At 44.1% G+C, this 26,798-nt stretch overlaps 1 protein-coding gene across 2 annotated transcripts in view; it reads right to left on the bottom strand.

Moving 5' to 3' along the window:
- The window catches only part of ACBD6 (acyl-CoA binding domain containing 6), a 138,291-nt gene that overhangs the window by 90,027 nt on the left and 21,466 nt on the right, over positions 1–26,798 (bottom strand). For both annotated transcript variants that reach the window (XM_063298457.1, XM_063298458.1), the window contains exon 4: positions 12,439–12,521. In XM_063298457.1, the coding sequence (XP_063154527.1) occupies positions 12,439–12,521 (83 nt within the window). The remainder of the gene's footprint in view (positions 1–12,438; positions 12,522–26,798) is intronic.

Below are 26,798 nucleotides of genomic sequence, written 5' to 3'. Positions count from 1 at the left end.
AAACAACGAAGATGCATGCGTGCATTTCTCTCTCTCGTTTCAAGGAACAGGCTCTTTTTTTACACAAGTACAAAATTAGTGCCAAGAGAAGCCCATAGTATGGTATCATGTTTATTTCTACCAATTTCATGCTCAACACTCTTAGCAAGAAATGGTGACTTTAACTACTAGGATATTTTCTGAATTATTTACTTAGGGGAAATTTATAAACTATATGAGGAAAGCTACTTTTAAAAACTTTCAGGTCTATATACCTGCCCACATATACTGACTTCTGGTATTTTCTGCCAAAACTGTTCACTTATCTCTCAGATCAACTAATCAATTCTAGAGCCATCAATCTTTCCAGTTCAGTACTAGGCTGGTCTAACTCAAAGAGCTGCCAGATGGCTGCTTGGGTTAATGGGATTAATAAAATTCTGATAAATTACATGGCATCAGACTGCAAAATATGACAGGGACTATTAAGCATGCTAGATAAAATTAGGAAGTTGGGGGACAGGGTGAATGAAGACTCAGTAGCCCAAAACTTCTTGGCTTTCAAATTTCATTCTTTTCATCTGGTATCCAAGAAACTATGTTTATCTAAAATGACTGGATGTAACCAGCAACTGTTTGTTCAACTATTTTGAATTTTTTTTTCTATTCACTACTTGAGGATGTGAGGGGGCTTGGTGGCTCAGTGGTTAAGATGCCAGGCTTGTTGACTGGAAGGTTGCAAGTTCGGTGGTTCGAGACCTGAGCACCGCGTGATGGAGTGAACTCCCGCACTTGCCCCAGCTCTTGCCAACCTAGCAATTCGAAAGCATGCAAATCCGAGTAGATAAATAGGTACTGCTTCGGTGGGAAAGTAACAGTGTTCCATGACTGTTATGCTGGCCACATGACCACAGAAGTGTCTTCGGACAAGGCTGGCTCTTCGGCCATGAAATGGAGATGAGCACTGCCCCCTAGAGTCGGACATGACTAAACAGGAAACTTTACCTTTATGTTTCCTTGAGGATGTGGATAGAATATGCAGAGACATGAGGGGTATTGACCTGACTGCTCAATTCTTGTCTTTTCTGATTAAGTCAGGCATGGATGAAGGTGGTGATCAATGCTTCCTTGCAGGAAGGATGTGCTTCCCTCTGTCTAAAACTATAAGACTTCTACTGAAGAAAATTTCCATTCACCCAAGAGATCTGTTTTTTATAGAGCAATGTGAAACATATTCTAAAGAAAAGTGATCAAAAGGTAAGTTGGCTAGATATCATCACTGATGACCCATGTGAGAGCTCACAAGAATTCAGGAGCAGTTATAGACAGATAGTCCTGGCAAAAAGTTGATGAAGAATGAATAAGTGAAAAACAAACAATATAAAAACCCCTGTACTATTCCTCCTGTAATTTAATAGGATTAAGAAGCCATTATATAACATCTGCTGGTTGCATAGGAATTGTTTACAAGACAATATGGTAATTAACAAAAACCTAAATGCCAAGACTTCTCATTCTACATAAGCTCTTGCATCTATTTGTCTAAAACTGGGTAATCTTAATTTCCATAGCACGGACAACTATATATTTTATTTTATTTTTTTAAAAAAACACATTTAAAGGTTATCGACCTTTCCCTTTCTTCAATAATCAAACTTTAAAGGAATTCTACAATAAATGCTTGTACTGAAATGATTACTCTCCTTGCAAATTTCATCTGTGTTAAAAAGTAAACAAATATGATTCGCATAATTCTTATGCTAGATAATGGGAGAGACTAAGTTTTACGTTTCTTAATTTTGCTTCAGATTTGAGGAACTGGGTTGAACACAAGATCATTTCTTCAAATAAATACTTCTCTGATTTAGAATTTTCTTCCAAAAACATACTTTTCCTCATGCATTCATACAGCTTCTTCCCTGATTTTTTCTTCTCCTATCTCTCTCTATTGCCTTGTCCCAGCCCAGGTCTCTGCTTCCTCCTGTAAGGTCACTCTCAATATATATATATATATATATATATATATTTCAAATTTAATTATCCTTAAATGCCATGTTTTCTTGCCCCATGCTTGAATCACACTGTACCATAATAACGTGGGTGACTTACGGGTTATCTGCACCTTCCCATTCCAAAGCCCTCAATTACAAAAATTTCCCCATCAGCATTATATCTGAAGAAGGGAGAGTAGAGTTTATGGAGGCCAGTGCTTCATTTTGAAGCACTCTGAGGAACCACAAATATTTTAATTAAATGTTTATTAAAACAATTAATTCATACATACCATGAGAATACTTCATGGTTGCAGCAGGAGATACCTGCTGTACTGCCATTCACAGCATCTTTGCCTATCATTGGGTAGTTGGGACCTAATTCTATGTGCAGTTTGTTATGTTACATTTGCTAGATATCTCTCCCCCTCCCCCCAAAATCTGGTTTGATCCTGGATACAATAGTTCAAACTGGAGGTTCCAGATCGGCCTTCTGCCACGTATGCTTAAATCAGTTTCAGTCAATTTATTTAATCTTCAGAAGTTGACAGACATCTTGAATGGTTTTGATCTCATGCAGTTTAAATAATTCCTTTTATGGTTCATTGGAACTACTAGATAAAGACTGTTGGGGTGTAATGAGGCCATTAATTGTTCTATTATGAAAACAAATACAGATCTGATACTTGCAAGAAAACATCTGTGGCTGCAAATAATCCTTCTATTACTGCTTGGATTTGAAATTTTTCAGTCTGAGGAAAGATCACTGAATACAGGTAGACCTTGCTTAACAACCACCCTATTTAGCAACTGTTCAAAGTTATGATGGTTTTGAAAAAGTAACTTTACAACCAGTCCTCACACTTACGACCGTCACAATGTCCCCAGAGTCATGTGATCAACATTTGGGTGCTTGGCAACCAGTGCACATTTACAATAGTCGCTGCGTCCCGCGGTCACATGATCACCATTTGTGCACTTCACAGCCAGCATCTGACAAGCAGAGCCAATGGAGAAGCTGACAGTAAAATCGCAACTCGCGGTCATGCGATGTCTTGCTTAATGACCACACTTAACAACCACAGTGGAAGTGAGGTCATAAGTCCGTTGTGGTCATATGACATCTTGCTTAATGACTGCGTAGCTTAGCAAGGGAGTTGCCACAGTTGGGACTGGCAACTCCCTTGCTAAGCTACGCAGTCGTTAAGCGAGATGTCACATGACCTCAACGGACTTATGACTGTAAACTATGTAAACTATGTAAACCATGTATATTATATTTACATAAAGAGCCTCGTGTGGCGCAGAGTGGTAGGTGGCAGTATTGCAACTGAAACTGTCCTATCTTAGACTGAAGAACCACACTGAGACGGTAGCTTGAGTCTCTAGTGCTTATTGTTCTACTCTACTAGACAGAAAATCCTGCCAAACTGAAAGGCTGTGGGAAACTCTCACAGATTAAACCCAAAAATCAAGGCAGGTCTGCTCTGAGTTTCTTTGAAGGAAGGTTCAAAGTCTCTAAACTATGCGTTTTTCCCCCTGGATAGGGACCCCCTCCTGGTCACTATCAGTACTCATGAAACAAACTCTCCCCATGACCCAGGTTCGATCCCAGCAGAACCTGGATTCTCAGGTAGCCGGCTCAGGTCGACTCCGCCTTCCATCCTTCCGAGGTCGGTAAAATGAGCACCCAGCTTGCTGGGGAAGGTGACGACTGGGGAAGGCAATGGCAAACCACCCCGCTCTATAGTCTGCCAAGAAAACATCACGAAAGCGGCATCCCCCCAAAGGGTCAGACGTGACTCGGTGCTTGCACAGGGGACCTTTAACTTTTCACATATTTACATAAATGCAAGATAAATATAGAGAAAATAAAATCAAAAAGAAAAAATATAGAAAATACAAGGAGTTCTACTGCGATATGAATAAAGAGACAGGTACAATACATATGAAAGTTTGCTGTGTATATAAGGTATACCAGATTATAGTCTATTGCTACTGAGATAAACCATGAAATCCATTGAAGTTTGATATAATTGTGGTTTCTGCCTCTGATGTCTCATTAATTTATCTTTGTCTGTAATTTTTTCTAATACAGAAATTAATCCACAACTCTGTTCTTACGTCATCTAGAGTTTTCCAATGTTTCACAATTATTGTTTTGGCTGCTAAGATTAAATAAATAATTAGTTCTTTATTTTTAAGCTGATGATTTGGTCCTATAAATAAATGCAGTAAGCCTAGCTCTGGAGAGCATTCAGTTCTTTGATTAGTGATAGTATTTATCTCCACAAAAATTTTAGGCCAACTTTACTGTATGAGCACCACAAATGATAAAATGACTTTTTTTTTAATAACCTCTCCAACATTTGGAAGATTTATACACACACACACACACACACACACAGACATATACATATATACACACGCACGCACGCACGCATGCATGCATGCCAACCTAACAGGAGTCAAGTATCAATGATGTATAATCTTCTACTGCATTTCTTGCATTGAAGCTGAAGTGAATTTCCATAAATTCTGCCAGTTTGTCTCCTGTAAGGGAATACCAAGATCAGTATCCCAAGCTTCCTTTAAACCATATGGTGGATCCGCTATTTCTGATTGCAATAACAACCTATAATTTTTGAACTTCTTCCTTTCGGTTGATCTAAACACTGAAGTATTAAATTCTTGAAATTGGTATAGGGCCATGTTGCTAAATCTCTAATATTTCTATTGCGCAAAAGAGATTTAAGTTGAAACCAGAAGAGCCATGGTAACTTATCACCTTTTCGTTCCTCAGTCTGATCTTTATTTAAAGGTTCCCTTATTGCTATAAAAATCTCTTAGTCTATATAGATTATATTCTCGCAAAGATTTCATTTTAGCCGAACCATAATACTCATCCTGATCAAAATATATTAAAGGAGTTAAAGAGGCAGTGTCTTTTATCAAAACTGTGTATCTAGTCTTTCAAATTTGAAGCATTGTTTTAGTGAAAATATTTTCAATCTGTTTTTTCTAGAAAAGAAATTTGGTTGGAAAAAACCTTGATTTATAAACTTATCTGGCTGTAATGTAGTTTCAATATGAATTCATTGTTTGGAAGAGTCTCCCATGATAAATCGAATCATATGCCCTAACTGTGCTGCTTGATAATATATTAACAAATTGGGCATGCCCCAGCCTCCCTGTTTCTGCTGTCTATATAAACTCCTTTTACGTACTCTTCAGTTTTTGTGTATGGAAACGGAAGCTTTCTATTTTTCTTTACAAATGTCGTAAAGCCTGTTCTGGAATTACAACTGGGAGGCATTTAAATAAAAAGTTAAGACGTGCAAGAATTTTCATTTTAACTACTGCAATTCGCCCTAAAGTACTGAAAAGTTTTGAAGCCCAGTTTTTCATTTCTTTATTTAATTTCTTCTAAGTTGGTACATAATTATTTGTAAAGATTTTAATATTTTTAGTTATGGAATACCTAAATATTTTAAAGATTTATATGCTATTGGAATCCCTAAAACTGTGGAAATTTCCTTTTGAATGTTTGGGGGAGTATGAAAAAACATCAAATGTGATTTATGAAAATTAACTGATAGAGCAATTTGCAGAGGTATCAGGACTAATTCCCTCTTAATATAGCTAGCTGACTGAAAAGCATTTGAGAGAGTCAAGATCCTATCATCTGCAAATAGATTTAAAAGATCCTTCTTATCTCCCATTTTTATCCTGTTAATCTGATTATTAGATCTAAGAGCTATTGCCAGTGCTTCTATAGTTAGTTTGAAGACTAAAGGTGATAAAGGACAACCCTGCTTAGTACCTCTTAAAATCATAATGGGATATGAATCGTAACTGTTAAGTCTTATCTGGGTTTTACCAATTGTGGCTGTTAAGCAAGGACTACCTGTACTTTGCTGAGGAAGGTTCAGGAATACTTTAAGTCCTAAAAGAAACACTTTTCAGCAACTCACTTAAATCTGCCTCTCAGTCTGGGTAGAGAATATAAAATGTTGTGATAGATCTTAAATGTATACTAAGGACTTTTGCTATTTCTAAAATATTCTACACATTCCCTCTACTTTCCATCTTTATATTACAACTACAGGAAAACAAACAGAATACAGTTGTGCAAATAAAGTAAGCACTGAAATACTGATTCTGAAATAGTTTTATCCATACTTTTTAAAAGAATTGCAGATTGTACACAATATATGTTCCTTTAATTTATCTTTACAATACCTTAATTTGCCTATATCATGATCCTATTTAACAGATTATTTATTCAGTTCCCCTCTAGATTATAAAAAATATCTAATAAGAGTGTTCAAAACTTTAAGCAGACAAATATTTTTCAAAATAGGAATGTGACATATTTTTAAGAATCACTAATGTTATTTGACATTTTTTTCCATCATTGCCTTTGCTGCTGTAAGAAATTTAACTATAAATTCATGAAGGTTCTAGAAGAGAGGAAAGGAAAATGACCACCTAGACCCTAATCTCCAACTTGATGAGCATGGTTGCTTAGCAGTAACTGTTCTATAAGAAAGATTAGGATGACTTTAAAACGTCAATGTAATGTTTACTGTGATTTTTTAATACATTTTAATGTTACCTGTAAGCTGTCTTGGAACAATCTGAATTCTGAAGGGAGGGTTTTTATTGTTATTTGCAACCCAAGTATCAATTACCAGAAAATGCAGAGTGCCAGAATCTTCAATTAAAAGGCTTTTTGGCATTGAGATATTTGGTAGCATCCTTAAGTGCCTCAGAAATCCCTCTATGACCAGAAGATTTAATATCTTCTTTATAAAATAATAAGCATATAATAGCAATTTATAAGCAGTTTTCATGAATATATCAAATTACATGTTTAAGAACAGACATAGAAAATAAGGAATCAGAATGTCTAGTACACAAATATTAGGGGAAGACTATTTTGCTATCTATATGTCAGAGTTCTATTTATTTAAAATTGTTAATGCAAACTTGTTTTTTTTTTAATTTGCACTGCATGCTGATGAATCTTTTTAAGAATAAATTGGTGAGTTCCATTAACTGATGAAACGGTGATGCTCAAAAAGTCACATTAGCCTTATGAAATTATAGCAGCTGCCCTTTGGATAGAAATTATTTCACATATTAATTTTGCTTTGGAAATTTTTTATTGATGCTTACGTTCTTTTAATTAAATACCAATAGTCAAGAAATTAATGAAAAGACAACAGAAATGGTTATTACATGCCTATATTTCACTACAACTAATAGATGACTGAAATGCAAAAGTTGCAGAAATGGAGGAACCTGGAATTATAGGAGATTTGGATTGGACAAACCCAATAATGCAGAACATAGGCTAATAGAGTTTTGCAAAGAGAATCCATTGTTTATTCCAAAATTTGCTTCAAGTAACACTGACACAGACTCTACACATGAATATCATGGCTATCACTGACACAACATTGGAATAAAATCAGCTATATAGTAGGAAACTGAAGATGGAGAAGTGCAATCCAAGCCAGATTGCTTCAAAGTGCAAAGTCCATAGCATGCTCTCTCTGCGTGACCGGGAGGGATGGGTTGATGTGATGGGGAGGAGACGGTCCCTTAGGTAACCTGGACCTGTGCCATGTAGGGCTTTAAAGGTGATAACCAACACCTTGAATTGGACCCAGAAGCATAATGGCAACCAATGCAGCTCGTGGAGCAAAGGGGTGACATGTGCTGATTTTGGGAAACCCAAGATTGTCCGTGCAGCTGCATTTTGCACCAGCTGTAGCTTCCGGATACTCTTCAAGGGTAGCCCCATGTAGAGTGCATTGCAGTAGTCTATATAGGAGATAACCAGGGCATGAGTGACCATTCGAAGGACCTCTTGCTCCAGGAAGGGGCGTAACTGGCGCACAACACGAAGTTGTACAAAGGCCCTCCTAGCCACGGCTGCCACCTGCTCTTCGAGCAGGAGCCGTGAGTCCAGGAGGACCCCCAAGTTACGCACCGGGTCTGTCTGGGGCAGTGCAACCCCATCCAGAACTAAAGATGACAATTTCCCAGAAATCGAGGAGCCATTAATCCATAGCCACTCCGTCTTCCCTGGGTTCAGCCGCAACCTGTTGTCCCCCATCCAGGCCTCCAGAGCTCCCAGGCACTTGGAAAGGGTGGCCACGGCATCACTTACTTCACCCGGGATGGAGATGTATAATTGGGTATCATCTGCATATTGATGATACCTCACCCCGTAGTGACAGATGATCTCACTCAGTGGTTTCATGTAAATGTTAAAAAGGAGTAGAGAGAGTACCAAACCCTGCGGCACCTCACAAAGTAGTGGCCGCAGGCCGGATCTCTCGCTCCCTATCAACACCGACTGGGACCAATCCTGGAGGAAGGAGGTGAACCAGCGCAGAACCATGCCGCCCACCCTCAACTCCCTAAGTCGGTCCAGAAGGATACCATGGTTGATGGTATCGAAGGCCGCTGAGAGGTCAAGAAGAGCAAGGACAGATGTACTGCCTCCATCCTGCTCCCACCAGAGGTCATCCATAAGTGCGACCAATGCCATTTCCGTCCCATAACCGGAGCTGAAACCTGACTGAAAGGGGTCTAGATAATCCGTTTCATCCAGAATCCTCTGGAGCTGCAAAGCCACCACTTTCTCAACCACCTTCCCCAAAAAGGGGAGATGGGAGACTGGGTAAAAATTGTCCAGTATAGTAGGGTCCAGCGATGGTTTCTTGAGGAGGGGGCGCACCAGTGCTTCCTTAAAGGCTGCTGGGAACACCCCCTCTCTCAAGGATGTATTTACCATTGCCTGGACCCAGCCACAGGTCACCTCCCAAGCTGCTTTCACCAGCCAGGAGGGGCATGGATCTAATTGGCAAGTGGTAGCATTTACAGTCCAGAGGATCCACTTCCTCGGGTTCAATGGGATCGAACTGGTCCCAGATAACCTGGTATGTATGTTCCCTGGGTATCTCTTCCAACTCTGTCTCACGCTTGGAGTCCAACTCAGTCCAGATCCGAGCAATTTTATCCTGCGGGTGCCCCGAAAATTCCTCAGCGTGGCCCTGTAGATGGATTTCTGACTCCCCTTTCCCCAAAAGGGATCGGGTAATCTTAAACAGGGCCGCCAGGCGGCATTCTGCGGACGCAATAAGAGCAGAGAAGTACTGGTGCTTCGCCGCTCTAATCGCCACAAGGTAGGCCTTAATTGCGGCTCTAGCTTGTGTTCGGTCAGGTTTGGTTCTTGTCTTCCTCCAGCAGCGCTCTAGGCATCTCTTAACCCTCTTTGAAACCCTCAGCTCCTCCATAAACCAATAAATAAAGAAATAAAGAAAAAAGAAAAACCATCAAAAGAAACCCACTCAACCATGACCTTGCCCTAAAGCTAGAAAGAATAGTCAGGTCTTTGATAGCTTCCTGAATGCCATCAGGGTGGGAGCTATCCAGATTTCTGGGGGATAATATGTCAGAGAGCAGACATCGCAAAAGAGAAAAAGCATGCATCCTGAATCCTGTCAGATGACACTGCTTGATCAATGGGGCCCAAAGTACACCCACTTTGCCCAATCTCACTGGATGGGCAAAAATGACCAGAGACAGGCAGTCCCTCAAATAACCATGCCCTATGCCATGAAGGTCATCATAGGTGACCTCCAGCAGTTTGAATTGCATCCAGAAGCCAAATGGTAACTCCTGTAAAGGAGTTTTCAGATTATGGATTTAAATTCCTTTTCAAATTATGGATCTGGAGCCAGTTATTATAAGAACTGAACAATCAATCCTGGACCAAATAAACATTGACTTTTGTTTCAGGATGATGATTAGCAAACAGAAACTCATATATTTTGGACATGATGTAAACAGATGTCGAACTGGAAAAAATGATTATGCTTTGTAAGGTTGAAGAAAATAGAAGAGGACAATGGATAATTAGGTGGGAAGGATCAAAGAAATGACAGAAAGAGCTCCAAGGTATTTTCTAAAGACAATATAAGATAAGCATTTACCTATGCAATTACAAGGAGTCAAGCCCAATTCAACAGCACCTAACTAATTAACAGCACAACTGCAAACATTTCAATCAGGAAAATAAACCAAAGACAGTAGAACAAGCCAATGTGACTGAAAAAAAGGCTTAGTGAGGTCTGAAAATAAAAGTGGATGTGTACAGGAAATAGAAAGAGGACAGATCACAATGGAAGATTCAGACAGCCCAGAATTGTAAAGCAGATGTCAGGAAAGCTAAAGTTCAACTAGTGAAGGATAGTAAGAACAACAAAGAGACTTTTGTAGTTATGTTCAGCATAAAAGAAACAGAATCAGTATTGCTCATCAGTGTTCAGTGAAGATAGCAAAATGTTAACAGGTCAGCAAAGAAAAGGTAGAGGTCTTCAACTCCAATTCTGCCTCAGTCTTCTCCAGAAAGATAGAATGTATTTTATCATTCATCTGTAAACAGGAGAACAAAGGAATAGGACTGAAGCTCTTTTGTATGTGTGCCGTGACACCGCATGCACTCCATGAACAAACAAGGTGGATCTTGTGATGTGACCCTGCTTTTCTCATTCTGGCAAAGCAGCAACCTTCGGCAAATGCCTGTTAGTCCAGAAGGAGTATGACTGGCATAATCCTTACTTACACCAGCCAGAAATAGATGAACGTCTTGTTTTCTGGGACTGTACTACCTGCAGTTTCCAAACCAGTTTCAAAGGCAATCCCTTATATCAGCGGTTCCCAACCTTTTTTGCACCAGGGACCAGTTTCGTGGAAGACAATTTTTCCACAGACCGGGGTGGTGGTGGTGGTTTCGGGATGATTCAAGCACCTCTTTTTCCCGACCTTTTATTATTTTTTCTTCGTGCTGTTTGGAGATAGCAGCCAATGGGCTTGCTTTCTCTGACAGGAGGCGGAGCTCAGGCGGTAATGCGAGTGATGGGGAGCGGCTGTAAATACTCAGGCTGTAAATTCGCTCACTCGCCCACCGCTCACCTCCTGCTGTGTGGCTCGGTTCCTAACAGGCCACGGACCGGTACCAGTCCGCAGCCCGGGGGTTGGGGACCCCTGCCTTATATAACGTAGGCAAAGCAGGTGGTTTCTAGAGCCCAGATGATATAGGTATGTCTGCATCTGCAAGCCTCAGTTTCAAGGAACATCCAGGTAGCAGCAGAATGTCTACAAGCAGACTACTTTCAGCAGCGAGGTATCTATCTACAAAGGTATCAGGGGACAGCCAACTTTTGTTTCAAATCCAGGTCTGAATTTGAACTGAACTGCTAGGAATCTAGGAAAGAGTTTTACTTACACAAACCGACAGAATCATCATCCAGTCAAACACCTTGCCTAGAACAGAGGTATGTGGGAATTAACAATTGGGTTCTCTGTTCTCAGCCTCAAAATTCTAGAAATGCCCATTTACCATCTATGCTACCAATAATGCTATTGACCTTATCTGAAGCTGAATTTACAAATGCCTTTGCTAACTATAGAAGACAGAGGGAATGGCCTTGAAGGACAGGAGGAAGAGCTGCTAGCAAAGCAATGGTCAAATAAGAGGGGCCTGAGGCCAGGTCCAAAAAGGAACTTGAGAAAATGTTCTCACACAAAGATAAAGGGAGGGAAGGGGAAGCACATTCAGACATGTAAGATTCTGTTACTATAGCTTTTACAATAAAAACAGTACTGACCTGCATGGCATTGATTTCTTAGTCTGGTCTACCTTGTATGGCTGATCTCAGCTCAAAGTTTGATTACGTTTAACAGAATAAGCATGGTCTGTCTGATACATGTTACTTATTTAAGTACTCTACATTTCCTGTTTCTTAGCTTCCTTTATTTATCCATAACTTTCATGTTGAATCGTCATAGATTTTTCTTTTAATTTCAAAAACTGACCTCAATTAGTAACCTCAGTTTTACACTGCTTATATGCTTCCTTTATTTCTCTTGACCAGATGCATCATTTAGCATAATCTTTAAACAGCGCTTTTGTTAAGAGGTTAATACAAAATTACCATACAATTTTATCAGTGCTTACATCAGAAGTCTGAATTGATTTTCCAGTGAGGTTTCCAGTTAGATATATACCATTACAGCTTTGGCTAGAACATGCCATTCAAAAAAAAACCTGAATACAGCTTATAAATAAAAGTGAGGTACAACATTAAAAATCATTACAGTACTTATTTAATATTTCCCCCCAATCCTTCTGCAAAATACAGTTTTTAATGACTGAAACTGAGAAACATACATGTATCATACATACAGATACACCAAATATTTCACATTAGGGATAAGTTAGTACCGGCAATATAGACAACTACTGATTAAACAACTATATGTTTAGAAAGTACTTTTATGTTATTTCTTATCTTACAGGAAAAGCATCCAGTTTCCTAAGATTCTGAAAAAATGCCGTAAGCCACAAAAAATCTCACTGAACCATACAAATGTCACTCAGATTCACCTGATGGTTTCTTCTTGATACAGTGAGCTGACAACTGGACCTCCAAATACAGCTTTTCCTTCTTTTCCTTTCTTTTCTGATATCTGAAAGACAAACACAGTAATATTTGTTTACACCTTTCATTTGTGCAACAATACAGGTCATGCTCAAGAATAATCCTGTGGAATCATTTTTTCCCTCTCACCACCATTTTCAGACCCTAGTTGTGACACTTAAGATCACAGAAACATACCATGCCTTGTCAGCAATGAAAAGCAAACTTATAATTATAACGCCAGGATCCACCAGCTAGACCTGTATACCAAATATGTATACATAATAATAAAATACTTTTGAGCTCATATGAATCTAGGAATTTGTTGTCATTATTAGAACTGAACTGAGATCACAATAAAGTCCACTCTTGGTTATTCCCCAAGCCTCCTTACTTCCAGTTTCATTTTAGACAGAAATCATATTGCTGTTAAGTATTCCGTATTGTTAAACAAGTGCATTGTTAAACAAGTGCAGAAAATTATTACTGAAATTAGCTGAACAAGAGGAAGACAGCAATGAAGTGTCTTAGCCAGCAGCTGAATGTCAAGCAAGTGCAAATTTTACAATAAGGTGAGGAAACCAGGTTACTCAGCCTCTGAAACATACCTTAAAAGAATAGAGCGTGTGCAACTATTCAGCATTCTAGTAATAGATTTAATAGTTACAAATATGGAGAGATGAGTTCATGACGGGTATGTAGATTGCACAGTGACTTGCTTGACTGGCATGGAGGCTGTGGACACAATGTACCATCTAGACAGACTCTTAAATGCTGGGGAGGAGACACCAACACCAACATTAGAAAATGCTCCATGTTACACGCGCAGGAGAGCTTTAGGGCCTCAACTTGTGGAGCACAGTATCCTTCTGGACTACCTGCAGCACTTGAGTTGAGGGCATCATTTTTCAGTGGTTCTGCTCCTACCTAAATTTCTTGATTCAATTGTTGGTGGTGGGAGAGCAGGAATTGAGCTCCTGGGACCTTCACTGTGGGGTTTTCCATGGTTTGATCCTCACCCCAATATTATTTAGCATATACATGCAGCTGTTGGAGAGATCATCTGTTGGCGGAGGGTAAAGTGTCACCAATATGCCAATGACAGCCAATTATACATAGTGTCATGAGTGCCGTTGAGCTGAAGACATCAGCGCAATGGCACACATGACAATAACAAGGAAACAGGGGAAGGGGCTCAAGATAAGTAGCCATCAACTTACAAAGACTGAAGGACAAGAGACAATGGCTAAGCGGATCGTGAGGCACACCCAAGCTGTTAGCGCTAACACAACGGAGATCGCCCAGCTGACAGCAATCACCGGAGGAATAGGGAAACCGATGATGGGCGATCCCGGAACGCCAGCGGGGCCTCGCAACCCCTCACCTACCGGCAGGACAGCGTGTTGGACAAAGGGGGGTGACGTAACCGCGAGTGAGGGGGCGCTGACCGGCGCGGGGTATTTAAACCCCGCACCGGTGCGCTCCTGTCACTCTCAGCTTTTTTCCTATACTGTATCTACACTGCGAATAAACCAGAGCCTGTTTCACGGAATCAGCGTCTGTGTATTACTCGGAGGTAGGCAGCGCATGACATAAAGCTGAGAGTCATAAACTCAGCCTCGCCGAGCCCCACCGGACGATAACGAGCCGCGGGAGGAGTAGACGGCGAGAAGACCAGGAAGATGAGGCCGGCGCAACGCGGACAAGGGGGGCGAGCTGCACGGCAAGAAGCAGAGGAGGACCGATCGAGGCCAGAGGCACCGCGGACTCCCGGAGCCATGGACGCCCACCCGACCCAACCCGAGCCTCAGCTCCAACCCCAAGGGGAGATGGCGACGGAGGCAACCCGGCCACGGGAGGGAGCAACATACCTCCCGAGACCAGCGGAGAACCCCGCGCCCCACATCGCACCCCAGCAACGGGCGTGGAGCGGCAGCCCAACGGCGGTAAGCACGGGGGAGGACGAAGAAGCAACCCAGCAGACGGCGGAGGAAGCGGACCAACGGCCGAGAGAGACTGAACCCCACCGGCAACCCACCCCCGCCGACACACCGACGGAACCGGCCCCAGCGGCGGCGCGGATGAGGACGCACAAGCTAGACCCGCGGCCATGGAGACCCAACTGAAGGAACTCCGGACCATGCTTCAGTCGCTGATGCCCCCCGCGCCGCCCAACGACGTCCCCGCACAGGTCCACACCCTGAGCGAAGCGCCGAACCCCCACGGGCCAAATGAAGGTCAACAAACGGCCCAGGCGGACGACACCACAGGCCGGGAAGCGAGAGGAAGGGGCGCACAAAACGCCCGGGCCCCAAAGGACTTCCCCATCTTCTTTGATGGAAACCCCGCGAAACTGTCGTTCTTCATCACGAACGCCAGGGAGTTCATGGGGAGGCACGGACACTCCTACGACTCCGAAGCGGACAAGATCGCTGCCGTGGCGATCAAACTACAAGACCGGGCGGCGGACTGGTACGTCCAACTGTACGAGTCCAGCTCCCCCGCCCTCGCCAACTTCCCCGCCTTCATCAACGAGATGAAAAGCTACTTCGAGGACCCACTAGCCAAAGTGAGGGCGAAAAGCGCACTCCAAAGACTTAAACAGGGCGCACGCACTGTCCCGGACTACGCCCTCGAGTTCAAAGCCCTCGCGGGGAAGGTCAACGACTGGTCAGAGACCACCCTGCTGGAAATGTTCAAAAGGGGGCTCAACCGCGACGTACTTCAATGGGCCCTCTACCGCGACGACCCAGAAACTCTACACGGGTGGATCCACCTCGCGGGGAAAGCAGAACACGCGCACCGCACCTTCCTCATGACAACTACGGAAGACATGATGCAAACTGAGCCGGTCACCCTGCAAATGGGCACTCACACCGAACGCACATCGTTCGTCGTCACCCACATCGGACGACCCATTGCAGTCCTGGGAATGCCATGGCTCGTGACAAACAACCTGCGCATCGACTGGGAGACCCGCACCTTCACATTTGGCGACGGCGAGTATCGGGCACCAGTTCCGGTGGGCAGAACCAACCCCACTGTGGGACGAGCAGAGGCGACTACACAGGACAACGCAGCTACCACAGCAGACCTACCGGAACAATACGCCGACTTCTCCGAGGTCTTCGGAGAGGCGGAAGCTGACCAACTACCCCCCACCGCAAGACGGACTGTCGGATCGACCTGCTGCCCGACGTCCCCTTACCTAGACCGAAGATCTACTCGATGACCCCGAAGGAGATGGCAACCCTCCGGGAGTTCATCGATAAAAACCTAGAGAGGGGATTCATAGAGCCAGCATGCTCACCGGTCGGAGCCCCCGTCTTATTCCGGGAGAAGAAAGACGGCACCCTACGGCTCTGCACCGACTACCGGGGCCTAAACGCGGCTTCCCTGTCCAACAAATACCCCTTACCCCTGGTGAAAGACATGCTCGCCCACCTGTCCATGGGCAAAGTCTTCTCCAAACTGGACCTTCGCGAGGCGTACTACCGCATCCGAATCAGGGAGGGGGACGAATGGAAGACTGCATTCAACTGCCCCCTAGGCGCCTTCCAGTACAAAGTGCTGCCGTTCGGACTCGCGGGGGCCCCCGGGGTGTTTATGCAGCTCATCAATGAGGTCCTGCATGAACACCTGTTCAAAGGGGTCCTTGTCTACATAGACGACGTCCTTATCTACACTAAAACGCACAAGGAACATGTGACCCTAGTCAGGCAAGTCCTCGACAAACTCAGAAGGGCGCAGCTCTATGCCAAACCCACAAAGTGCAAATTCCATAAAGCGCGCCTAGACTACCTGGGGTACCGAATCTCCGGAGACGGCATAGAAATGGACCCCGCAAAAGTCGAGGCGGTGCTGAACTGGGAACGCCCCCGCAACAGACGCCAACTCCAGAGCTTCCTCGGCTTCGCGAATTTTTACAGGTCATTCGCCCAGGGGTTCGCAGAGATAGCCCTCCCCCTAACGGACCTCCTCAAAACCAAAGGGGTGGGGGACACCCGACGCGCCAAGAACCCGGGCACAGTATTGAATTGGACTCCCACGTGCCAGACCGCATTCAACAAGTTGAAAGCACTGTTCACCACGGAGCCAATCCTCGCACACCCGGACCCAGAACGGCCATTCGTGGTCCAAGCCGACGCCTCAGACTTCTCCCTGGGGGCCATCCTACTCCAAAAGGACCCCACAGGACTCCTGAAACCATGCGCCTACCTGTCGAGGAAATTTTCCGAGACAGAAAGGCGATGGCACGTCTGGGAGAAAGAAGCCTTCGCGGTAAAATCGGCGCTAGAAACATGGAGACACCTACTCGAGGGAGCCACCCAACCATTCGAGGTCTGGACCGACCACCGGAACCTCGAGGCCCTCCGAACGCCCAGACGCCTCAGCCCAAAACAGGTCCGATGGGCCCAATTCTTCAGCCGCTTCAACTTCCAGCTGAAGTTCATGCCGGGTAAAAAGAACTTCCTGGCCGACGCCCTTTCCCGACTGCCCCAAGACGAAGAGCCCACCCCAGACACCATTGGGACGGTCCTATCTGCCTCGCAACTGGGGATGGCCATGACCACCCGGAGCGGCGCTCGGAGGCAGCTCGACTCTACGGCGCAACCGACGGTGGGACAACCTGTGACCAGACGACGCCAACCGCAACTACCAGGGGGGAGACGCACGGACCTCGCCGCCGCCCTCAAAACCGACCCCTGGTTCCTGGCAAACCCCGACAAGGTAACGATGGCACAGGACCTGGCATGGGGGGAAGGCAGAATCTATGTCCCGGACTCGCAACGCCAAGCGATCTTGCATAGATCCCACGACGCCAAGCAAGCGGGACACTTTGGGTTCCTTAAGACCCTACACCTAACAAGGCGTCAATTCTGGTGGCCCGCGCTAAGACGAGACGTGAAAGCATACGTAGCGTCCTGCCCAACGTGCGCCAGGGCCAAACGGGCACCAGGCAAACCCGCGGGGCTTTTACAACAGGTGGCAGAACCCTCCCGCCCATGGGAGGAAATCTCCATGGATTTTATAGTGGACCTCCCACCCAGCCAGAAGAAAACGGCCATTTGGGTGGTGAAGGATTATTTCTCGAAACAGGCCCACTTCATCCCCTGCACGTCGGTCCCGTCCGCACAACAACTAGCCAAACTCTTCCTCATCCACGTGTACAGGTTACACGGATGTCCCGCACGTGTGGTCACCGACAGGGGCACACAGTTCACTTCTAAATTCTGGCGGGCCTTCCTAAAGCTGACGGGGACCCAACAGGCCCTATCCACTGCCTGGCACCCCCAGACGGACGGAGCCACAGAGGTCCTCAATGCCACCCTAGAGCAATTCATACGCTCATATACCAACTATCATCAAGACGACTGGGCCGAACTGCTCCCGTTCGCCGAAGTCGCATATAACAACGCCGTCCACACGAGCACGGGGAAAACTCCGTTCGAGGTAGTCTCGGGGTGCGACTTCGTCCCCATACCGGAGCTACCACAACCCCCGGAACCCCAGGTGGACGCTAGCGACTGAGGACGGAAGATTGCGGAATCGTGGCCAATAATCACGGCAGCGCTGAAGGATGCACAGGCGGCCTACAAAGAGCAGGCCGACAAGCACCGGCGCCAACAACCGACGTTCCAGGCGGGGGATATGGTCTACCTATCCACCAAATTCCTAAAGTCACCCCAACCCTCGAAAAAACTGGGGCCTAAGTACATCGGGCCGTTCCGAGTCACGCAGATAGTGAACCCGGTGGCAATACGCTTGGACCTGCCACACAACCTACGGAGACTCCACCCGGTGTTCCACACCAGCCTCCTGAAACCGGCAACCACCTCTCGATGGCACCCAAGCACGCCACTGCCCTCACCGGTGATGATCGACGGGCAACATCACTTTGACGTAAGGGACATACTCGACTCTCGCAGGCAACGGGGAACTTTACACTATTTGGTCAGGTGGAAACACTTCCCCCACCCAGAATGGGTGGCGGCGCACAACGTTAACGCGCCTGACCTGACCCGGGCTTTTCACCGGGCATACCCCGACAAGCCAAAACCAAGACTAGCAAACCGTCACCTGCATAACCCCTCCCCCGCGGGGCCCCCCCGCCTACCGTGCCCCAAGGGAAAGGGCCCCCCCAAGCCCGCAACTTGGGTGGACCTCCCCCCCGGGACTCACCCCCCCCCCGCCCCGGGCCCACGAGGCAGTAACAAGCGGTCGCCAGCACCCTCCCCCCGCCCCGGGCCCACGGGGGAGTGGCAAGCAAGTCAACAGTGCATCCTGGGGGCAACGCCCAGGAGCACACATAACAAAGGCGACGCACTTAGAATAAAAAATAAGGGCCCTACCTGGAGCTGATAAGCACCCGACCAGCCACGCCTCTCTCCTCGTCGAACTGAGCCAAACAAACAGGGTGTGGCCGGAGCATGCGCACGCCCAGGGTGTGACCTGGGCATGCGCACTAAGAACACACCCTAGAGAGACACGTGGTAGAGGGCGGAACAAAGGGAGGGGCGAAAAACACTCCGGCGGGAAATTCAAAAAAAAAAAAAAAAAACCATTTTGACAGCTCTCCTGGTAAAAAACCAGAAAACCGGGGGGGGGCACTATTCGGACAGGGGGCAGTATGTCATGAGTGCCGTTGAGCTGAAGACATCAGCGCAATGGCACACATGACAATAACAAGGAAACAGGGGAAGGGGTTCAAGATAAGTAGCCATCAACTTACAAAGACTGAAGGACAAGAGACAATGGCTAAGCGGATCGCGAGGCACACCCAAGCTGTTAGCGCTAACGCAACGGAGATCGCCCAGCTGACAGCAATCACCGGAGGAATAGGGAAACCGATGATGGGCGATCCCGGAACGCCAGCGGGGCCTCGCAACCCCTCACCTACCGGCAGGACAGCGTGTTGGACAAAGGGGGGTGACGTAACCGCGAGTGAGGGGGCGCTGACCGGCGCGGGGTATTTAAACCCCGCACCGGCGCGCTCCTGTCACTCTCAGCTTTTTTCCTATACTGTATCTACACTGTGAATAAACCAGAGCCTGTTTCACGGAATCAGCGTCTGTGTATTACTCGGAGGTAGGCAGCGCATGACACATAGCTATCCTGGGCCAAGGCGGAGATGTCATGCAAGTTCTGAATCAGAGGTGGTGAGGAAGGGTGGACATAACAAGCTCAGACTAAATTCTACCAAGACTGAACTGCTTGTTGCTAGTAAACATCAGAGCAATCCTTTACTTTCAGTCTCTATTATGCCTTTGCCATGTGATTACCAGACTTAAGGAGAATGGAGTGGGATGCCATGCTGGTTTGGATGGGTGGCTTGTTCCAGAGTTGTTGTCATCTTTACCTGGAGGACTGCAATGTGCTGAAGCTGGACTTTCCATCTTTGGACTGAAGAACTTTGTGCTAGTTTGGAGGAAGTAGTCAGGACTGGCTTTAGCAATATGTTTGGCTCCCCCTGGGTGAGCACTGGATGTGTGTGTGGTGGGATGAGGAGCCTGGGATTGTTCCAGGTAGGTAGGGTGGGGAAGAGTGTGGGTCCCTTGCTGCTTGATGACAGTAAGTGGGAGGGGTTGAGAGAATCCATGGTTGTATAGTTGGTTGAGGGGTGCTTTTTAGGATCTGGCCACTAAATACTCCTGCAGAAGTGCCCCTCTCAACCAGGTCACCCCTTGATGAGGGTGCTAGGAGGCTTTGGTGTTCTTTCTCCTGTTGTTGTTTATTTGTTTAGTCGCTTCCGACTCTTCATGACTTCATGGACCAGCCCACGCCAGAGCTTCCTGTCGGTCATCAACACCCCCAGCACCCCCAGGGACGAGTCCGTCACCTCTAGAATATCATCCATCCATCTTGCCCTTGGTCGGCCCCTCTTCCTTTTGCCTTCCACTCTCCCTAGCATCAGCATCTTCTCCAGGGTGTCCTGTCTTCTCATTATGTGGCCAAAGTATTTCAGTTTTGCCTTTAATATCATTCCCTCAAGTGAGCAGTCTGGCTTTATTTCCTGGAGGATGGACTGGTTGGATCTTCTTGCAGTCCAAGGCACCCTCAGAATTTTCCTCCAACACCACAGTTCAAAAGCATCGATCTTCCTTCGCTCAGCCTTCCTTATGGTCCAGCTCTCGCAGCCATATGTTACTACAGGGAACACCATTGCTTTAACTATGCGGGCCTTTGTTGTCAGTGTGATGTCTCTGCTCTTAACTATTTTATCGAGATTTGTCATTGCTCTTCTCCCAAGGATTAAGCGTCTTCTGATTTCCTGACTGCAGTCAGCATCTGCAGTAATCTTTGCACCTAGGAATACAAAGTCTTTCACTGCTTCTACATTTTCTCCCTCTATTTGCCAGTTATCAATCAAGCTGGTTGCCATAATCTTGGTTTTTTTGAGGTTTAGCTGCAAGCCAGCTTTTGCACTTTCTTCATTCACCTTCATCATAAGGCTCCTCAGTTCCTCTTCACTTTCAGCCATCAAAGTGGTATCATCTGCATATCTGAGATTGTTAATGTTTCTTCCAGAGATTTGAACTCCAGCCTTGGATTCCTCAAGCCCAGCTTGTCGCATAATGTGTTCTGCATACAAGTTGAATAGGTAGGGTGAGAGTATACAGCCCTGCCGTACTCCTTTCCCAATCTTAAACCAGTCCGTTGTTCCGTGGTCTGTTCTTACTGTTGCTACTTGGTCGTTATACAGATTCTTCAGGAGGCAGACAAGATGACTTGGTATCCCCATACTGCTAAGAACTTGCCACCATTTGTTATGGTCCACACAGTCAAAGGCTTTAGAATAGTCAATAAAACAGAAATAGATGTTTTTCTGAAACTCCCTGGCTTTTTCCATTATCCAGCGGATATTGGCAATTTGGTCTCTAGTTCCTCTGCCTTTTCTAAACCCAGCTTGTACATCTGGCAATTCTCGCTCCATGAACTGCTGAAGTCTACCTTGCAGGATCTTGAGCATTACCTTACTGCCATGTGAAATGAGTGCCACTGTTCGATAGTTTGAACATTCTTTAGTGTTTCCCTTTTTTGGTATGGGGATATAAGTTGATTTTTTCCAATCTGATGGCCATTCTTGTGTTTTCCAAATTTGCTGGCATATAGCATGCATTACCTTGACAGCATCATCTTGCAAGATTTTGAACAGTTCAGCTGGGATGCCGTCGTCTCCTGCTGCCTTGTTATTGGCAATGCTTCTAAAGGCCCACTCAACCTCACTCTTCAGGATGTCTGGCTCTAGCTCACTGACCACACCGTCAAAGCTATCCCCGATATTGTTATCCTTCCTATACAGGTCTTCTGTATATTCTTGCCACCTTTTCTTGATCTCTTCTTCTTCTGTTAGGTCCTTGCCATCTTTGTTTTTGATCATACCCATTTTTGCCGGAATTTACCTCCAATGTTTCTAATTTTCTGGAAGAGGTCTCTTGTCCTTCCTATTCTATTGTCTTCTTCCACTTCCGCGCATTGCTTGTTTAAAAATAATTCCTTATCTCTTCTGGCTAACCTCTGGAATTTTGCATTTAATTGGGCATATCTCCCCCTATCACTGTTGCCTTTTGCTTTCCTTCTTTCTTGGGCTACTTCTAGTGTCTCAGCAGACAGCCATTTTGCCTTCTTGGTTTTCTCTTTCTTTGGGATGTATTTTGTTGCCGCCTCCTGAACAATGCTGCCAACTTCTGTCCAGAGTTCTTCCGGGACCCTACCTACTAGTCCAGTCCCTTAAATCTATTCTTCACCTCCACTGCATATTCCTTAGGAATATTAGTGAGCTCATATCTAGCTGATCTGTGGGTCTTCCCTAATCTCTTTAGTCTGATCCTAAATTGTGCAAGAAGAAGTTCGTGATCTGAACTACAGTCAGCTCCAGGCCTTGTTTTTACTGACTGTACAGATGTCTGCCACCTTTGGCTGCAAAGGATGTAATCAATCTGATTTCGGTGTTGTCCATCTGGTGAAGTCCATGTATAAAGCCGTCTCTTAGGTTGTTGGAAGAGAGTGTTTGTTCTGCAGAGTGAATTGTCTTGGCAAAATTCTATCAGCCTATGTCCTGCTTCATTTTGTTCTCCCAGGCCATACTTACCTGTAATTCCAGGTGTCATTTGACTGCCCACCTTAGCATTCCAGTCTCCTGTGATGAAAATAACATCTCTTTTAGGCGTGTTGTCCAGTAGGTGCTGCAGATCCTCATAGAACTGCTCTACTTCAGCTTCTTCAGCATTTGTGGTTGGGGCGTATATTTGGATCACTGTGATGTTAGATGGCTTGCCCTGAATTCGAATTGAGATCATTCTGTCATTTTTTGGGTTGTATCCAAGCACTGCTTTAGCCACTTTACTATTAATTATGAAGGCTACTCCATTTCTTCTGTGGTCCTCTTGTCCACAGTAGTAGATCTGGTGGTCATTTGATGTGAAGTGGCCCATTCCAGTCCATTTCAGTTCACTGACGCCCAGAATGTCTATCTTTAATCTTGACATCTCACCAATAACCACATCCAATTTGCCCTGGCTCATAGATCTTACATTCCAGGTTCCGATGGTGTGTTGATCCTTAGAACATTGGATTCGCCGTTCACCACCAGCACCGTCGGCCGCTAGCCGTCCTTTCGGCTTTGAGCTAGCTGCGTCATCACGTCTGGGGCTAGTTGAGCTCATCCTCTGTTCCTCCCCAGTAGCATTTTGACCATCTTCCGACCTGGGGGTCTCATCTTCCGATGGTATACCGACATATCTCTGGTTGTACTGATCCATTTAGTTTTCATGGCAAGAATACTGGGGTGGGTTGCCATTACCTTCCCCAGGGATCGCATTTAGTCTGACCTCTCTGTCATGACCTTCCCGTCTTGGGTGGCCCTTCATGGTTTAGCTCATGGCATCATTGAGGTGCTCAAGCTCCAGCACCACGACAAGGTAACGATCCTTTGCTGAAGTGTTCTTTCTCCAGCAATTCAATAAAATCCGCAACAGTCCTTCAGCCCTGTGCTATGTGCTTGAGTAAGTATACCCTACCACTCACGTTGTTCCATCTAGTTTAAGTCAATAGAAGCAGGGAGATATTTCTTGCTGCTGTACTGTAAGCTAGGGAAAACACACACACACACACACGAAACAAAACTCCAGATACAGTGCTTGAAACAGCCCAGAACATTTGAAATAACACAGCTCAAAATAGCCAATTTTTTGAGCTTAAAGCAAAATACTTTGAACATACACGTTTAGCTATTTTGAGCTCAGAACGTTTCAAGTTATTCTACAAATTTGTATCTACTGATAAAAAATGAAGATCCTTTTGTTAAATACTGAAACAAATATGTTTAAAAATACTGAATTTGTCAGTATTTTTGTGGATGTTTATCTCAGCTCTGTTACTATTTTTGGTTGCCTCTGTCTCTTCTAATGGTTTTTTCTCCCTTTTTCTAATTGTTATTGTCATTTTATTAACGGGCAATAAGGAAAGCATAGCGATGTATCAAAGCAAGAAGTTGGACTGCTGCATGTCTGCCAGAAAGCTTGTTCACTTATTAAAGTGAAATTAAGTGGCAACTATGAAATCTAGATCAAAGCTGTTTTATACCAAGTCAGACAGTTCCAACTGTATATAGATGTGTGAACTCCAATAAGTAGCTGCTCTGATCAATACGTTCTCACGTAAAAACATAAAGGTTCCCAGTTTTTAGACCCAAACTCTGCCTAGGAATAGCCTGGACTCACTTGGTATATGGAAGCCGTGGCCCTTAAAAATGGGGTAAATATTTTGCAAATGTACCTTTTAATGAGATTAAGCTTTCTATTCAACATTCTTTGGATTGGAAAGTCCTCTTACCTATGGTGTCCCAACCCTGGAATGTACGTTAATACACTGAACAGCTAGCTATGTGTCCATATCCCCTGTGTAAAGATGCATCTGAAATATTACATGACAGATAGATTCCAAATAAATTCAAAAGATCTGATAAATCCTATGTCTGCACTCTTGGAAGAGACTGAGGTAATAACAATGATCAGGCATTGGGCAGTGAACCCTCATTGGTTCACTCAAAGGGACAGCCCAGTGTTACTATTCCTGCCTCAATATGCTGTATTTTTCAATAAAAAGCATAGCTTGACTCACGGTACAATCAGATCTTGACTAGCTGTCACTGGCAATGGTACTCCAAAGGTCTACAAGTTTGAAAGCTGTATTCCAAATGGAATGGAAATGCAGGGAATACCATTTGCTAACATCATTAATTCAGTCTTGCCTCTATCCCACTTATTTCTTTATACACAATGTCAAGAGATGTACTTCTAAATTGTAGCCAGGCATAAAAGAGGTGTCATGTATCCCAAATGAGAGGTTAAAATATAATGACAGACACATTAAATACACTGTCCAATGCCTTCACAACAATTTTAGCTCCATCTTCTTTTAAAAAGACAGTAACTCAAATACAATTATAAGCTCTTACAGAATTAAAATCCAATCATGGTTGAACAATAAAATACCTGAAGAGGACAACTGAATTATGCAAAAATTATATAAAAAAGAAAGCTCACTAACAAAATTGAATCCTGTCTTCTACGGCATCTCTGTCCAGATACAAACTACCTTGCATATTATATTATTGAATTCCAGGTTTTTGTTCTCTGCAGAATTATTATAATAAATTCTAATTTTTTAAAGTGTATTGGAATAAATGTATCATATTCCATCCACATCAGTGGGCAGTTCATGACAGCATGTACAAGTTTTTTTCACTCAAATCTCCCTTTCCTTCCAACCTCTTCCAATTGATTCCTCCAAATACAACAGTAGTTACAAGAATAGATGCAGACGTTTTCTATACCTGCATATGCAACTGAAAAAATTAAGCGAATATTCTGAAATTTCATAACAGCATGATATAGTTATTCCTAGGATGTTGAATAAGAAAAGTTGTTATTCATAAAGCAATCTTAAATTTGATTAATGTATAAAGAAATTATCCATGGTTCAGATATTTTCTGCCAGAAGATTGGCAATTGCTCTGTGTACTTCTTTCCACTCTCAAAATCAGTGTTGCTACATAGGCATATTTTTAGGTAGATTAAAAAGTGCAAAAAAAAAAAAAAAGGTATGCTTTCAGTAAATTGCCCACATTCCTTCTCCTCTGGGACAGATTAAGAGATCAATGGAAAGAAGTGAGGAATGAATTTAAAAATGACAGATCTATAGAATTTTGAAATCTTGGAATTTTAGTACAAATTAAAAACCCCATGTGTACTGGAGCAATCTGGTCACCCCGCCTCCACACATCCACAGAAACAAAATCTACACTTTGAGAAATGTATTTCTGATTTGGTTCTTTGTCCTCAAAAGCATTGCTTTTTTTAAAAAGTCAAATTAAGATTAAAAACGGGGCTATCCTGTCAACTGGTTGCCTAATGAAATTGTCATAATGAACAACTGATAACACACATTAAAAGGTTCACCTGAAAACAGCCAGACAGGATCTTAGTCTTCAGTTAGATTACCTCAACCTGTTGATGTTTTAATTACATGTTTTAATCTACATTCTGGGGTGGGGTTTATAGAAACTGCTTAGGAAGCCCATATACTTAATAAACAATAATAGCATACAAGCTTCCTCAAAAGAAAAATTGTACATTGCTACAGATCTTTAACTGGTCTTTTGGCCAAGACTGATTATAACACATGGTTATTTGTGTGGCAAGGGCAAAAATTTTCTCAAGGGTATGTGAGAAAATAAAGGGCCTCATTCACAACTCTCACAAAAGACTGCAAGCCATCACTGATGCTAAAGGGGAAATATACAATATTAAGAATTAAGGGTAGCAAACCTTTGAACAGAACCATTTTATTATTTCCTTTACTGCTTGTGATTTAGTGATTGTGCTATTCTGTGATGCCTAAAAGTTTAATTTGAAACACATTACAAATTTAAAAATGGCCTTTGCGTGATCACTCATGTTTGCTTACAGAATGGTCCACATCTTACAAATTCTGCAATTCTTACAAATTCTTACAAATTCTGTAAACTCATGAGCACAACTGTAAGATCACAAGGATACTCCAAGATGAGCAAAGGTATTCAAGATCCTCTATGAACAAAAAGGGAACATCCAAGCATTGCTGTTTCTCCTAATTAATTGCTGTCCTGAAGTCTTGCTATAACCTGATCCCAGCACAAAACCAAATTGTTTCTTTTAAGTATACTGGGAATTCAACAAGCTCTTTGCACATATACAAATAGCTCCCATGAGATATAATTATTTATATGGTAAAAAAAAAGGTATAAATATCTATATCCACTATTGCTCAAATATTACATTCC

The sequence above is a fragment of the Candoia aspera genome, chromosome 3 (assembly GCF_035149785.1).
Source record: "Candoia aspera isolate rCanAsp1 chromosome 3, rCanAsp1.hap2, whole genome shotgun sequence".
Taxonomy (NCBI): Eukaryota; Metazoa; Chordata; class Lepidosauria; order Squamata; family Boidae; genus Candoia; species Candoia aspera.
Note: the sequence above shows the minus strand (reverse complement) of the source record. Positions and strands in the feature narration are given on the sequence as shown.